The sequence below is a fragment of the Bombyx mandarina genome, chromosome 17, assembly GCF_030267445.1.
Source record: "Bombyx mandarina strain Sakado chromosome 17, ASM3026744v2".
In the NCBI taxonomy this organism is placed as follows: domain Eukaryota; kingdom Metazoa; phylum Arthropoda; class Insecta; order Lepidoptera; family Bombycidae; genus Bombyx; species Bombyx mandarina.
The window spans coordinates 10,177,098-10,191,921 of record NC_143223.1 but is presented as its reverse complement, the minus strand read 5'-3'; the positions used below and the strand labels follow the sequence as shown (position 1 = coordinate 10,191,921).

Below are 14,824 nucleotides of genomic sequence, written 5' to 3'. Positions count from 1 at the left end.
ACGCCCGTAACGAAAATTGGCATAGTTATTTAGAACAACTCGCGCCCTCCCACCAAGCATACTGGCGACTAGCTAGGACTCTCAAATCCGAAACTACCGCTACTATGCCTCCCCTCGTACGCCCTTCAGGCCAACCACCGGCTTTCGATGACGATGACAAGGCTGAGCTGCTGGCCGATGCACTGCAAGAGCAGTGCACCACCAGCACTCAATACGCGGACCCCGAACACACCGAGTTAGTCGACAGGGAGGTCGAGCGCAGAGCTTCCCTACCGCCCTCGGACGCGTTACCCCCCATTACCACTGACGAAGTTAGAGAAGCGATCCACAACCTCCAACCTAAGAAGGCACCCGGCTCCGACGGCATCCGTAACCGCGCGCTTAAACTCTTACCAGTCCAACTGATAGCAATGTTGGCTACCATTTTAAATGCCGCTATGACGCACTGCATCTTTCCCGCGGTGTGGAAAGAAGCGGACGTTATCGGTATACATAAGCCGGGCAAACCGAAAAACGAAACCGCTAGTTACCGTCCGATTAGTCTCCTCCCGACGATAGGCAAAATTTACGAACGGCTCCTTCGGAAACGCCTCTGGGACTTCGTTACCGCGAATAAAATTCTAATAGACGAGCAGTTTGGATTCCGCGCTAAGCACTCGTGCGTACAACAAGTGCACCGCCTCACGGAGCACATCTTAATAGGGCTAAATAGGCGTAAACAAATCCCGACCGGCGCCCTCTTCTTCGATATCGCGAAGGCGTTCGACAAAGTCTGGCACAACGGTTTGATCTACAAACTGTACAACATGGGAGTGCCAGACAGACTCGTGCTCATCATACGAGACTTCTTGTCGAACCGTTTGTTTCGATATCGAGTAGAGGGAACTCGCTCTCGCCCCCGTCATCTGACTGCCGGAGTCCCGCAAGGCTCCGCGCTCTCCCCGTTATTATTTAGTTTGTATATCAATGATATACCCCGGTCTCCGGAGACCCATCTAGCGCTCTTCGCCGATGACACGGCTATCTACTACTCGTGTAGGAAGATGTCGTTGCTACATCGGCAACTCCAGATCGCAGTAGCCACCATGGGACAGTGGTTCCGGAAGTGGCGCATCGACATCAACCCCACGAAAAGCACAGCGGTGCTCTTCAAAAGGGGTCGCCCTCCGAATACCACTTCGAGCATCCCACTCCCTAATAGGCGCGCAAACACCTCCGCCGTTAGCCCCGTTACTCTCTTTGGCCAGCCCATACCGTGGGCCTCGCAGGTCAAATACCTAGGCGTCACCCTCGACAGAGGGATGACATTCCGTCCCCATATTAAAACGGTACGCGACCGTGCCGCCTTCATATTAGGACGTCTCTACCCTATGCTTTGCAAGCGAAGCAAACTGTCCCTCCGTAATAAGGTAACTCTCTACAAAACTTGCATACGCCCCGTTATGACGTATGCAAGCGTAGTGTTCGCTCACGCAGCCCGCACCAACTTGAAGCCCCTTCAGGTTATTCAATCCCGATTCTGCAGGATAGCCGTCGGAGCACCATGGTTCCTGAGGAACGTGGATCTCCACGATGACCTGGAGCTCGACTCTGTCAGTAAGTATCTACAGTCGGCATCATTGCGCCATTTCGAGAAGGCGGCACGACATGAGAACCCTCTTGTCGTGGCCGCTGGAAACTACATACCCGATCCTGTAGATCGAATGGTAAACAGTCGACGTCGCCCAAAGCACGTCATTACGGATCCTCCCGATCCATTAACGGTGCTTTTAGGCACCACAAGCACCGGTCACCGTCCTCGTCGAACCCGTCGCTTGCGACGAAGGGCTCGACGAGCGAATTAACCCCTAGACACAGCCCACTGAGTTTCTCGCCGGATCTTCTCAGTGGGTCGCGTTTCCGATCCGGTGGTAGATTCTGCGAAGCACTGCTCTTGCTAGGGTCAGTGTTAGCAACTCTCCGGTTTGAGCCCCGTGAGCTCACCTACACACGTTAGGGTGAAGCTGAAATAGCCTCTCAAGGCTATCAGCATAGGTAGGAAAAAAAAAAAAAAAAGCTATTTTCTTGACAATTGCCTCAACGCTTTGTTATTCGTGCCTCCACTTATTTGAGATGTGTGGCTTAATCGCTCACCATTATCGATACATCTCACATCGCATTTCAACGAGCTTCTAGATTATTATGTAAACTGCAACATTTGGCTATGCGTCTGTCTGGTTTCTTTAAAAAATCGGTGCTTAGATTCTTTCGTACAAAATAATTTTCATTTTGAAAGAAATATTTAATTACGTAGATATTTCAGGTAACAGTGTAGATTAAATAAAGATTTCGGAGCTCAAATCCTGTAGGGATTGCGTCAGTTCAATTCGTCTAGACGAGATAGCTACCATTGAACGTTTGGGATATAGCAGTTGAATGAAATCAGTGTTGTCTAGTTGTACAGACTTTTTTTTGAGAATAAGTTCGTTCCCTATTTGTTGTACTGTTTCTACCGACATTTGGAGAGAAATAAATGTAATATTATTGATATTGATAATATTTTATTATTATGTTATATGTATGTGTATGTACATGTTGTATTCTAAATTTAAACTTTGTTTTTCTAAGTTTTAAATCATTAAAATATGAAATTCATTTTATATAGATACTTGAACATTATTAAATAATTAAATAGATAAAATTGTGGTGCAATATTGATTACGTAAACTTATTTCCGATTTTTAAAACATTCACTTCTGATATTATAGAGTCGGTGAAAGGTATTCTATAACAAACATTTGAAGTGAATGCGGATTTTAATGTCAGTTTTATCAATAAAAAATTAAGGTGTTGCTATTTTAAAAATCTCAGCAACATTCTAATATTTAATATAAAGTCTGCGAACGTTATAGCTTAAAAATAACGCAAAAGAGACTTCTTAACCGTCGTTATTATAAAAAAATGGTTAGTAAATGATCTGATTATTTCACTACCTTTAAGCCTATATCAATAAATACTGTTTGATCATTCAGCAATTATTTTATAACGCCTACAAGGACCTTTTATTTAATCGAAGTTCATGCACCTGCTACATTTCCCGGATTAAAACCCGTCTAGACAGGCGATATGAACGATTTTATATGCCATGCTTACTTTAGTTATTTTATTCACGATGTTCTTTTAAAAAATTGAACAATTGATTTCCACAGTGAAAAATCAAATCCTTAAAAATGATCGTCTCAAGATGAGTGGTAACTTTCACTTTGTGTTAACTTATGGCCTTCGGTAACCAGGCGGCACAAGGTGAGCAGTGAGGTGGCTCACTCATCTATGCAATAAAAAAAATTCAAACTTATAACAATAACAATAATGTATATATGTATAACAAATAACATGCTTATTTCAGACCGTTGAATGAGAGCTATTTTATTCACACTATTCAGTTTTGATTGAAAACAAATTCCAATTAATAAAACGATTTCTGGACGAGACAACGAATAAGAGATCTGTATTTTGAAATAAAATTTTAATAAAAAAAAAATGTCTACATGCTGCATGTTGACATTCCCATTTCCCACGTTACTGTATGACTCATTCGTCCCGTAACACACCTCTGTAAATAAGCCTTCGCTGAAATAATTACATGTTTGTAATACAAGCGCCACTGACCTCCGTCTTATGTGATTTCATCGATCCCTGATACTCGCGTATACGTTCTGATATACTGTTTGATTTATTAAATGGATCATATGTTGTGCTCCAAAAGCCATTATTACACTGTATAGTTCTGCTAGTAGAGATTTATATTTAGAGATATAGCCAAAAAAAACTTCGATTTCAGATAGTAATGTTGTACGTTATCGAGTTCGCCAATTCTTTGATCCAAACAATTTAAGAGTTTGGCTATGATTATTTCTGTCATCAACAGATTACTGATTTTTGTATTATATAATTAGTTCTTTTCTTTCTTCTATGCTGTTTGTCCAGATATGGTAAGTATTCCTCGAGGGGATAGCAAAGGCAGCGAACCACAAATAATGTTAGCTCAGCCAGACCGTGGCGAGCCATTGTGTACTTGGTTGGCTTAGTTACATACTCTATTGTACAAGTATGATAGGTACCCGGCAATTTATATATTGAATTCTGATTTTAAAATGTTTGTAGGAACAGAATAAAAAAGAAATGCTTGTCTTGTATCAGAACTATATCCTTAATTTGTTCTCTATTTTGCACAAAAGTAGCAATGTCAATACTATGTACAAAAAGGTGAGCTTAACTCGGTTTAAATATAATAGAAAATTAAGGAAGGAAATAGATATGTTAAAACTAAATGTAAATACGATTAGCAAATTTTAGTCAACAAAAAATATGTACGATAAGAAATAAGAATAAATAACAGCGGTAGTATTTTTTTAATTCTTTAATATTTTTGGCAATTCAAAACAAATATTTCGCGAAGACGCGAAAGAGCGACAAAATTCAAAAGAAGTAACAAAAGCGTGCGGTCATTGTTCTGTAGTATTGTCTTTGTGATTTTTAGCTAGGCTCGCTTTTGTACTCTGCGCTGCAACTAATGAATACTTATGAATTCATTCTCATTCCGTAATGAATCTGCAGGCGAATCTTGAATATTTTACTTTTAGTGTTCCTTTATAATTTGAGAGTTGCACATTTATACCACAATAATGTGTTATTTGAGTTTGCATTTCTAGCCTTCGTGGACTATCTTTTACTCAGTTTTCATTATGGCTTTATGTCATATTAAATTAATCTGATTAAAAAAATAGTAAAACTTTTTCTTTATTTGTCGAAGAAGATTTTTGGGTCCGTGTCATCTTTTTATAAAATAATCTTTTTATAAAATATTGTTAGTTGAATTTTATATTTTGTATATAATATATGAGGCACTACGAGGTAAATTATCAGCATTAACACATTATTTTTGTATTTAATTGGTATTACCTATGCATTCTTAAACGAGTATTAAACCTTTATTGGCGATATCGAGTGGGGTGGCATTCTGTCGATAGGCGAACATTCCACAATTCCACATCTAGGAACGTTCGCAGCTGCTTCGTAGAATGTTGGAGATTCGAGTTGCGGTCGCCAGTTCACTTCGCAGCCGTTTTACTGTTTAATATTGGAATGTTGACTTATTCAATCGTTACATAGATTGGCCGACAAAATTGTCGAATGGCATCTCGTATTTCGTGAAGTTCAATGAACTCGTTTTAATTCTCAATATGATGATATGGAATGAGATCTCTACCATATATGGCTGGCTGCCAAGCCTTGAATTATACGATTTTCCATTATATTTATGATGTAAATAAAAAATTATAATGAGTATTTTGTCTCGTTTGTATTTTTAAAATACAAAGTTTTTTTGATTACGCCTTTTTTTTTACAGCAACTTAAAGATGAACTCGGCGAAGTGGTGGCCGAGCTGGAAGCACTTGATGGGCAGGAGGAGTGTAAGCAGAATAGTAAAGCCAAACAGATGAGCATAGGAAGGAAGAAATTTAATATGGATCCAAAGAAAGGTATGGTTTAATTGGTTTATATGTATAGTTATTAAGAAACGACGCTTGGAATCTTCCTGCCTCGGTATTCTTGCCAACTGAAATCAATGATAAAGCAATTTTTTTTATAAAATGGGTATTGTGGGCAATATTCTTTATTTTTAACGTATTCAGGGATAATATTTGATTGGATGATAATTTTATTGACTGCTTTGGAACTACAGGATTCTTTAATTGCTAATAGAAGAAAAAAAATAACATGAACAAGAACATAAACGTTGATTCAATTAAATTAGAAGTTCTTTAGTTTAGTGGTCACCGTTTGTGGTATTCACCACAGCAGGTGTATCGTTCTCACGGCGACATACTCAGTAAATTGTAATTTCCTAGAACCCGTACACCTGCCTAATGAACTTCAAATTGGAAATAAATCGTACAATATCTTATTATCTATACATTAATACGTGAAGCAAAAACTTTGTATCCCTTTTTACGAAAATTGCGCGGACGGAGGAGTATGAAATTTTCCACACCTATAGAGAATATAGAGAAAAAGTGCACAATGCTAATATTTTTTAAAAATAATGCGTAAAAGATACATTAAATCAATAAAGAAAACATTACACACATACCATGTATTTGACGCACACACGCATGCATACTATTTATTGTCAAACTTTTGTTCTTGACGTCTGTTGTCAAATTGAGAATAGATTAAATATTGTTTGTCTTTGTTAATATTGTTTATAGTGTAGTCTTGGCGAAATTTGTAATTATAGAAGTATAAAATACAATCATAATAGTGTACAAACTTATAATTCCAATTAATTATAGTCGAATTTCGACTACTGCGGGATCTCAAGTTTATAATAATTTTTAAAGGTCATGTCAGGTATAATATGCTTGTGTGCATTTTGATTATTAAATATTTACTCTGGCTCAAGTTTGCTAGTATAGATTAGTTTGATATTACGTGTTTGATAAGAATGCTAATCTATTTAAAATGTGGAATTATCGTTTTAAGTAAGTTAGTATCCAGTGAATCTTGATTTGTACCAGTAAAATAAATAGATTAAAGGAAGCAATGAAAGCGACTTAAAGATTTAAATACATCAACTTAAACATAACAATGGTACCACCTCCGATGGACTATAAGTTTCCATAAAAAATTCAAATTTGATCCACGAATGAGGGAAAAATCCGTGAAAGTGCAAAAAAAAATCAAAGTTACAATTGAAAAGACAAAGACACATTATTTTCTTTTATTCGGCTTAAATTCCTTGACCAGATATAACTTTATTTTGTCAGCACGTAAATCAAATTACCGTTAATAAGCACAGCAGGTGGTATTATAATTAACGATAACATTTCATAGTAATAAATTGCATACAGGTGAGCTACATTTATGTATTTACATACATATAACTCGTCTTCTAGTAATATGTAAAATGTAAAATCTAGATTTCATTTTTACGGAATCTAGTAAATATCTCGTTGATTTTCTAAATTTCTATTTTCAAAATCATTACAATCGATTAGCAGGAAACAAAATGTTAATACAAGTTTTATTTATATAAAGAAATAGTGTGTTCTGTGTCTACTATAATATTTAGAGGACTTTAACGGATCTAATTCACAACTAACAAGTCAATTTTCATTACCCAAAACCTACCAGGGGAGACCACTTGCAAATATTTTAAAGTAAACATAAAAAAAACGGTTAATTTAAAAATAGCGTTGTATAATACGTTAAAATATGTTATTGAGCATATTATTATTGTGTTTCGGACCGCAACACATATGGCAGGACCGCTACAGGAGAGCGATCGTGCTCGTAAAACACACTCGTACAATGCCCCGGGGGTACGATTCGCAATCAATACTAAACCAATAACTTAGATTTTACTGCTACAATTCTCTTTATTTTTTATTGCTTAGATGGGTGGACGAGCTCACAGCCCACCTGGTGTTAAGTGGTTACTGGAGCCCATAGACATCTACAACGTAAATGCGCCACCCACCTCGAGATATAAGTTCTAAGGTTTCAGTATAGTTACAACGGCTACCCCACCCTTCGAACCGAAACGCATTACTGCTTCACGGCGGAAATAGGCGGGGTGGTGGTACCTACCCGTGCGGACCTATAGAGCTAAGAAAACGGACAGTTTTCCAACTACATATTTCCTGAATATCAATTGACGCATGTGCCTCGGATAAATTTTGCGAACAATACTTTTTATCTCTCAAAAACATTCAGAATTGTTCAGAATATGAATTTGTATGCAGTTGGAACAGAGCCTCTAGCGGCAAACGTATGCAAACTTTCCAACTCCATACAAATTTGAGTTAACTTTTACGCTATCGAGAACGTAAAAACTCGCACGAAGCACACAGATGGTACTAGGGAGTTACTTACGCAAATTTACAAATTTCTTGTGAACACGTGCTAGTTACGTTTGTACATATTTCTTTACTTTTTTTTTATTTGCCTGTGGGATTTGAATACTGACATGGTAGCATCGCTTGACATACACTGAACGTCATTTCTTTCAATAACAGATATAAATATGTAGCACATTAATAATATGATTGTGTTACCCTTAGATAAAATATAATCAAGTAGATTGGATATTGCCACTACTGTCAGTAAGTAGCTCTATGTACAACGACATTGCAATTAAGTGATATGTACTCGAGCCTGGCTCTAAGCGAATGTCGCAATTTTTTATTTCAAATTAGGGATGATCGACAGTTCCGTTCACTTTAGAATAAATTTAACTATTAAGTTTGTGTATAATTTAGGCAAAGACAAAAACAATAAGTACCGTTTACTCCCCTCATTTTCTCGCGTAAATCGATGTATTTTTTTGGCTTAGTAGTTATTAACGAGTTTTAGGTTGATCAATAAAATAAACTAGGATTAGTTGTTTTCTTTCTTTAAAATATCAAAACCAAAAAAATATGATATATATAATATAAAATGAATTCATCCGTCATTATTATCGAATTTCGAAACTAGTTTATATACATACCTGTACATAAATGCAAATATAATAATAACCAAATATTGTAGATTTCTAAATCCGGCTTAGGTACCGTTTCAAACTAAAATAGCGGTAAACTGTATTCAATCCATTTTTAGTCGTAAATTTTTGGGACTAATGCATGATGGTCTTCAGCCTAGAAGCGGTGCGGCTCTGGGTCTGTGTTACGTCGATGAACGAATCATGTGCAATGAATCCTCACCATTTCAAGCCACTCTGGTTTTTTTATTACTATAGATGGGCAGGCTTATGATGGCGCACCTGGTGCTAAGTAGTTAATTGTCCCTATAGATAGTTATATTATCTTTGTGAATGCCACCAGCCGCTTTTAGATATGGATACTGTTTTGTACGACGGCGGTCCGAACCTTCGAACCGGAATTACTGCTTCGCGGCAGAAATATGCAGGATGGTGTTACCAATCCGTGGTGAGATGTCGAAATATTGAGGGTTTTGTTTCCTCATCGTCAACGTTGTTCTTGGAAACGTGCGATGTTTACTTTTAAAAGATTAAAACATTAGTATTCGAACCCCGGTATAATGGAATCACTCGATATGTGTGAGTGCACTGGACAGCTTGCCCGTTAGCTATGAAAATTTATAGGGTATGTGCTCAGCAACGAATGTCTTCGCGCTACTAATGATTCTAATGAATACGTTAGTATAATAAACACAAAGGTAATTAAAAACTAAGTAAATTAACTCGAGCTCTCATCATTACGGTCTTGTTTTAAAATACCAAAGACATGATATTTTTACAGGAAGCACTCGACTTCCCGTGTTTACCTTTAATTAAATTGGAACGGTGCACAGTGGGTCGATTCTATGATTTTAGTGACTTAGGGACCAACTTTGTTTTTTTATAAAAAAATTTATGTAGATAGATAGAGCTCGTTAATCTCAATAATAATTGTTTTGGGCAAAAATTACAAAAAGTTTATAGTTTGGTCAGAAAAATGTGTTTTGTGATTTTTTTGTATGGAGCGGGTCACATTAAATTAAATTCCTGCTAAGTACCGCGAGGTCCCGCTTTGAAACTTTATTTTCCTTATACCTTGTCTAGTCTACTATCATTTGATGCTATGAACATGTGCATAAAGTTGCAACTCTGCCAAATAAATGGATCGAAAAAAATTAATAAATACATAGAATAAAAACCTTTATATATTTTTTCGTAAGTGCTTTTAAGTTAAATTTGATATGGATTAGTAAGTAAAAGCACGTAATGATACCCATAATTACATAATACCTAACAACAATACGTTTAGTAGGTCTCTAATTATGCAATCTCTCTAAATATTATATATTTTGTTTCACCTTTCGATCTTTGGGTCAGAAGACGAAAGAAGATTTTGTAAAATATCCTCATTAGTCGACGTTCTACTTCTTATTCTTGAATAACAACTCTCTGTATATTTCCGAAAATCTTTATTGCGAGCTTCCGCTGCCTCTTCCGAGAGTTTACCTATACGAATGGCACCAAAGTTCTTCATTATTGTATATCACTGCCATGTGCCAACAATTTATGGATACTGGAAGGTATATATAATACCAGGGATATAAATTAACATACAATACTGCAGTATATCTAAAAAATTTGGAAGAATTGGAAACGCGCTCTCCAGATGCAACAAAGTAAAGAATCACGTGAAACCTCTCTATTAAATCTTTACGTATTCCTTTATGCGGGCTGTTTCTTCTGCATCCCTGAAAAATCTTCTGGCAGTATTGCCATCATTGGTTGTTCTTACTGCTTGCTTGACAACATCTATAAGTAAACCGCATTCCTTTTTAAACGCTTGCTGTATAGCACTTTTTCTGGTTGTTATTTTTTCTTTGTCATCGCCCCTTGCAACTCCATTTCTTGAAGTCCAAACGATAAGACGTAAACAAAAAAGTGTCATTTAAAAAATTATCTCACAGGAAACTACATACGATGAAAAAATTGTGAAGTAATAAAATTATATTTACCGATATGAAATAAGCACTTCATGCATCTTATCCAGGCATGTAAAGATTCCATACTGGAATATTTCTTCATTATTTTCTCTTTGATAAGCAAGTCACTCCAAAAAACTCAGACGGTTTTGCTTTGCAAATATCACAGACAGCAGAAAATGTTTCTGACAAATATGAGGTTATTTTGCCGTCTATCATCATCATGTGCAATTGATGCTTAACTTCAACTTGTTTGATTTTTGATGGCTGAAGTCTTTCTATTTCTTCTGTTATGCTAGCTTTTATAATTGTCACTGTTGACTGCGTTTCTTTTGTAAATTTAAACATTATTGGACGGCAATAAAAAGTTGATGAGGGTAGGTCGTTTTCCCAAACAATTGTTCCATCAAATTTCTGAAGCCTTATAGGAACTAGACTGACCATGAAAATAGATGGATCATCAAACTCTGTTTCAGTTTTTTGTTTATAATTACTTTGACCTGGGGCTCTATCAAAGCCTATTTGCTTATAAGCAGTAGCTCTCTTGCAGAGTCCAAATCCGAAGTAATCACATCTAAAAGCCTATATAGCGCCAAGTTTAGTAATGCCTGCATTTTAATAGCAGCTCCTTCTTCAGTAATAATTACCTCGTCTTTCCCTGGATAACATTTGGTCTTTTCTTGCTTAATTTTATATTAAGAAGGGTATAAATCAGACCCATTTTCACTTGCTGCTTCTCTTAGGTTTATATACTGCCACTTAATTTAAGTGAAACTAATATTGCCTCATCGCGAGAATATGTACTACTTTTCACTTTACTTGTAATTAAATACTCCTTAATTTTTTCTAGATCTTCGGGGTGATTTGACAAGCGGTTCATTATTTCTCCTACATCTTCATTTCTAGTGTTTCTCAAACTAGCAATTGTAGTAGCTTTCATTTCATCCGGGGATAACGAAAGCGATTGGTAAATTTGTTTAATGCGTCTTCGTTTTTGCCTGGATCCCAATTCTTCAAAAGGTTTTCGAGGTGCAAAAATAGATGTCGAGGCTTCTGCAGTACATTTGAGGGTGATACATTTTCAACATCTTCAGTATTAGAAATCTCGAGCCTTTCCTGTGCAGTGTTGATAGTTTCAGGTATCATTCCTTCGGGCCAGTTTATTGCACATTCTAACCAATTACATTTTTTTCTTATAAACTGTGCTAACATGCGACTACTTCGTTTCCATATTGCACTTATATTTGAACAAAATTGCGTACAGAATTTTTGGAGCTCAACATTTTTCTCTTCGGTCACGTTTATTTGATTTTGTACGAATTGAAAGAGTTTTTTATTATCAGACAGCGACTGTAGTTGCTCTCTTAAAATCTTAATTCTAAATTGTTAACAAAATTATCAATTATAACGGTAACAGCAAGATCACAACGACAATCACGAGATGTTAGTAGTAGTACGAATAAACGAACACTAGTTAGTTTATAATAAGCATGGTTACTTTATACTTCTAGAGACAAACAAATGTTTACTATATTTTCTACTACCCAGTAATGGCTGCTTAACTAATTATCCTCATTAAATAATGTTAACTATCTTTTTTTTTTTTCTTTTTATTGATGCACAAAACAAATTACAACCAAAGAAATTATAAGTTTAAATGTTTAACATAACAATCTGGATTGCAATTCAAAACAGGTGCATACAGAAAATTTTTTTACAACTGAACAGATGCCTAAATACGATGTATACATACTCACATACGCTCACACTCACACACACACACACACACACACAGCCACACGCACACACACTCACCACACACATATGTAAGTTACTATCTGATTAAATTAGATCTAATGTATTATTAACTGGACAATATTAATTATTTGAGAATAATTAGAGAGATCCTAATAATTAGAGAGATTGCTTAATTAGAGACCTACTAAACGTATTGTTGTTAGGTATTATGTAATTATGGGTATCATTACGTGCTTTTACTTACTAATCCATATCAAATTTAACTTAAAAGCACTTACGAAAAAATATATAAAGGTTTTTATTCTATGTATTTATTAATTTTTTTCGATTCATTTATTTGGCAGAGTTGCAACTTTATGCACATGTTCATAGCATCAAATGATAGTAGACTAGACAAGGTATAAGGAAAATAAAGTTTCAAAGCGGGACCTCGCGGTACTTAGCAGGAATTTAATTTAATGTGACCCGCTCCATACAAAAAAATCACAAAACACATTTTTCTGACCAAACTATAAACTTTTTGTAATTTTTGCCCAAAACAATTATTATTGAGATTAACGAGCTCTATCAATCTACATAACAAAATTTATAAAAAAACAAAGTTGGTCCCTAAGTCACTAAAATCACAGTATCGACCCACTGTGCGGTGTTTCTTAATTAGAGTCCCGAGAGAATTAAAAACTTGTACAAAAGATAACCGAATATCATGATTAGATTTCTAAAGAATACCGCTGAAAGAACAACAATAAAAATGTATCGTCATTATTTGAAACGTTTTTGTGAAGTCTTAATTAATTTATGAAGGCAACAACTTATGTTGGAGTCTAAAAATTACTTAGAGAATTTCGCGTCAAGAACATTTCGAAAATAGATTTGTGTTACAAAATACAAACATAGTCTATAACATGAAATTTCACAACATAATATATCGACCTTCGCAAGGCACTATTAAAAAACAGCCGAGAAATGTTAGGGGAGCGAGAGGCGCACTTATGCTTTCAGACGGATTCTAAGTCACAAATTCTTTAACGACGCAGGACTTATCTTATACCTTTAAACGAGCAATTCTTGTATATTAATATATATCTATATAATCTGAATCTCGGAAACGGCTCCAACTATTTTCATAAAATTTAGTATACAGGGGATTTTGGGGGCGATAAATCGATCTAACTACGATTTATTTTCAGAAAATGTTGCTTTATTCGTGTTTTCAATAATCAACTCTTAATAATACTATTTTTCTTAATTGAGGGCAACTAACCGCTTTAAAGACACAACAAGATGGCGTTACCAAAAAAAACCGAGCAAAGCTCGGTCATCGTCTAGTTAGTAATAATGACATGAGCTTCTCATACAATTCATAGCTACGGAAATAAATTTTATTAGAGTAATGATAACCTCGATTTAACTTGAATTATCTCTTATATCACAACAATCAGTTTGAAGATACTATAGATTTCATTTCAATTTTCAACTGATTAAGTTCGCCTCGATTCTACCGGCAGTAAATTTGGTATTAATAATTTTATTGTGAATGTTATGATACTGGAAACGTTCGGGTCGTTCACCTTATATTGGTTGTCACTAAAAAATATGTTTAAATCCGTACATTTTCCTTACGGTTGTTAATAGATAATAAATAAATAAAATGAAACAAAAATTGAAAAAATTGAAATTCAACTAATAAATGAAAAATAAATAATTGTTTAAAACAACCAACAAAATACGCTTTGATAGAAAAGCCAACTAAGCTTTTCAGGATATTTATAACTACTGATACCATGCACCCCACGCTTTTTTTACACTAAAATCAGTTTTCCTTACACTATTATTAATTCAAATTTATTAAAATTTAGTTTCTATATTTTATTTGGCTTTTCTATAAAAGCGTATTTTGTTAGTTTTTTTAAACTATTATGTTTTTATTAAACTATTTAACGTTCAGATGAAATTTGAAATGGAATTGCAAACTGAAATACAAATTTCACCTATACTTACCCTTGTCCGATATAAAAATGAGGTTTCTGGACGGCAGAGGAGCGTCCTCCACTAACTCTACTACTAACGATCTTGTTATAGACTTTGACGTCACAAATGTCTAGGCTTCGTTGCTTCACTCAACAGCTTTGAGTATCCGCCATGTTTCAACGATTCTGAATTCAAATCCTATGCAAACGATTCGAATCGATGTCATAAAATCGATTGCGTAATGCATCTCTCGATATTGCAATGTAATCTATCAATTTTTTTCGCCAATCATTACACGGTTGGGGACACTGAAGATCGTTGTGATCATTAGGTGATCTTCGATCCCCTTTTTGTGGAAATAACGTTTAGAAAACGTGATTTGAAACGTGACGTCATTTGTAAATTATGAACTTCATTTACATAATTTCTGTTTAAACCAAATAATTCCTAAAGTTTTTCCTTATTTAATATAATTTAAACATTAAGAATGAGCGATGAGTGAACAAATGTTTTTTCTATTTGTTTGCAATTATTGTTATGATATACGTTAATTTATCACCCACTTATCATTGTTTATATGATAACAACCATTAGCCTTCTTTATCTTTCGTTT

The 14,824-nt window shown here is 35.3% G+C and overlaps 1 protein-coding gene across 4 annotated transcripts in view; it reads left to right on the top strand.

Annotated features, from left to right (window-relative positions):
• Positions 1-14,824, top strand: part of step (cytohesin steppke) — a 69,261-nt gene that overhangs the window by 29,352 nt on the left and 25,085 nt on the right. For all 4 annotated transcript variants that reach the window (XM_028171201.2, XM_028171199.2, XM_089734422.1 and 1 more), the window contains one exon: positions 5,390-5,522. In XM_028171201.2, the coding sequence (XP_028027002.2) occupies positions 5,390-5,522 (133 nt within the window). The remainder of the gene's footprint in view (positions 1-5,389; positions 5,523-14,824) is intronic.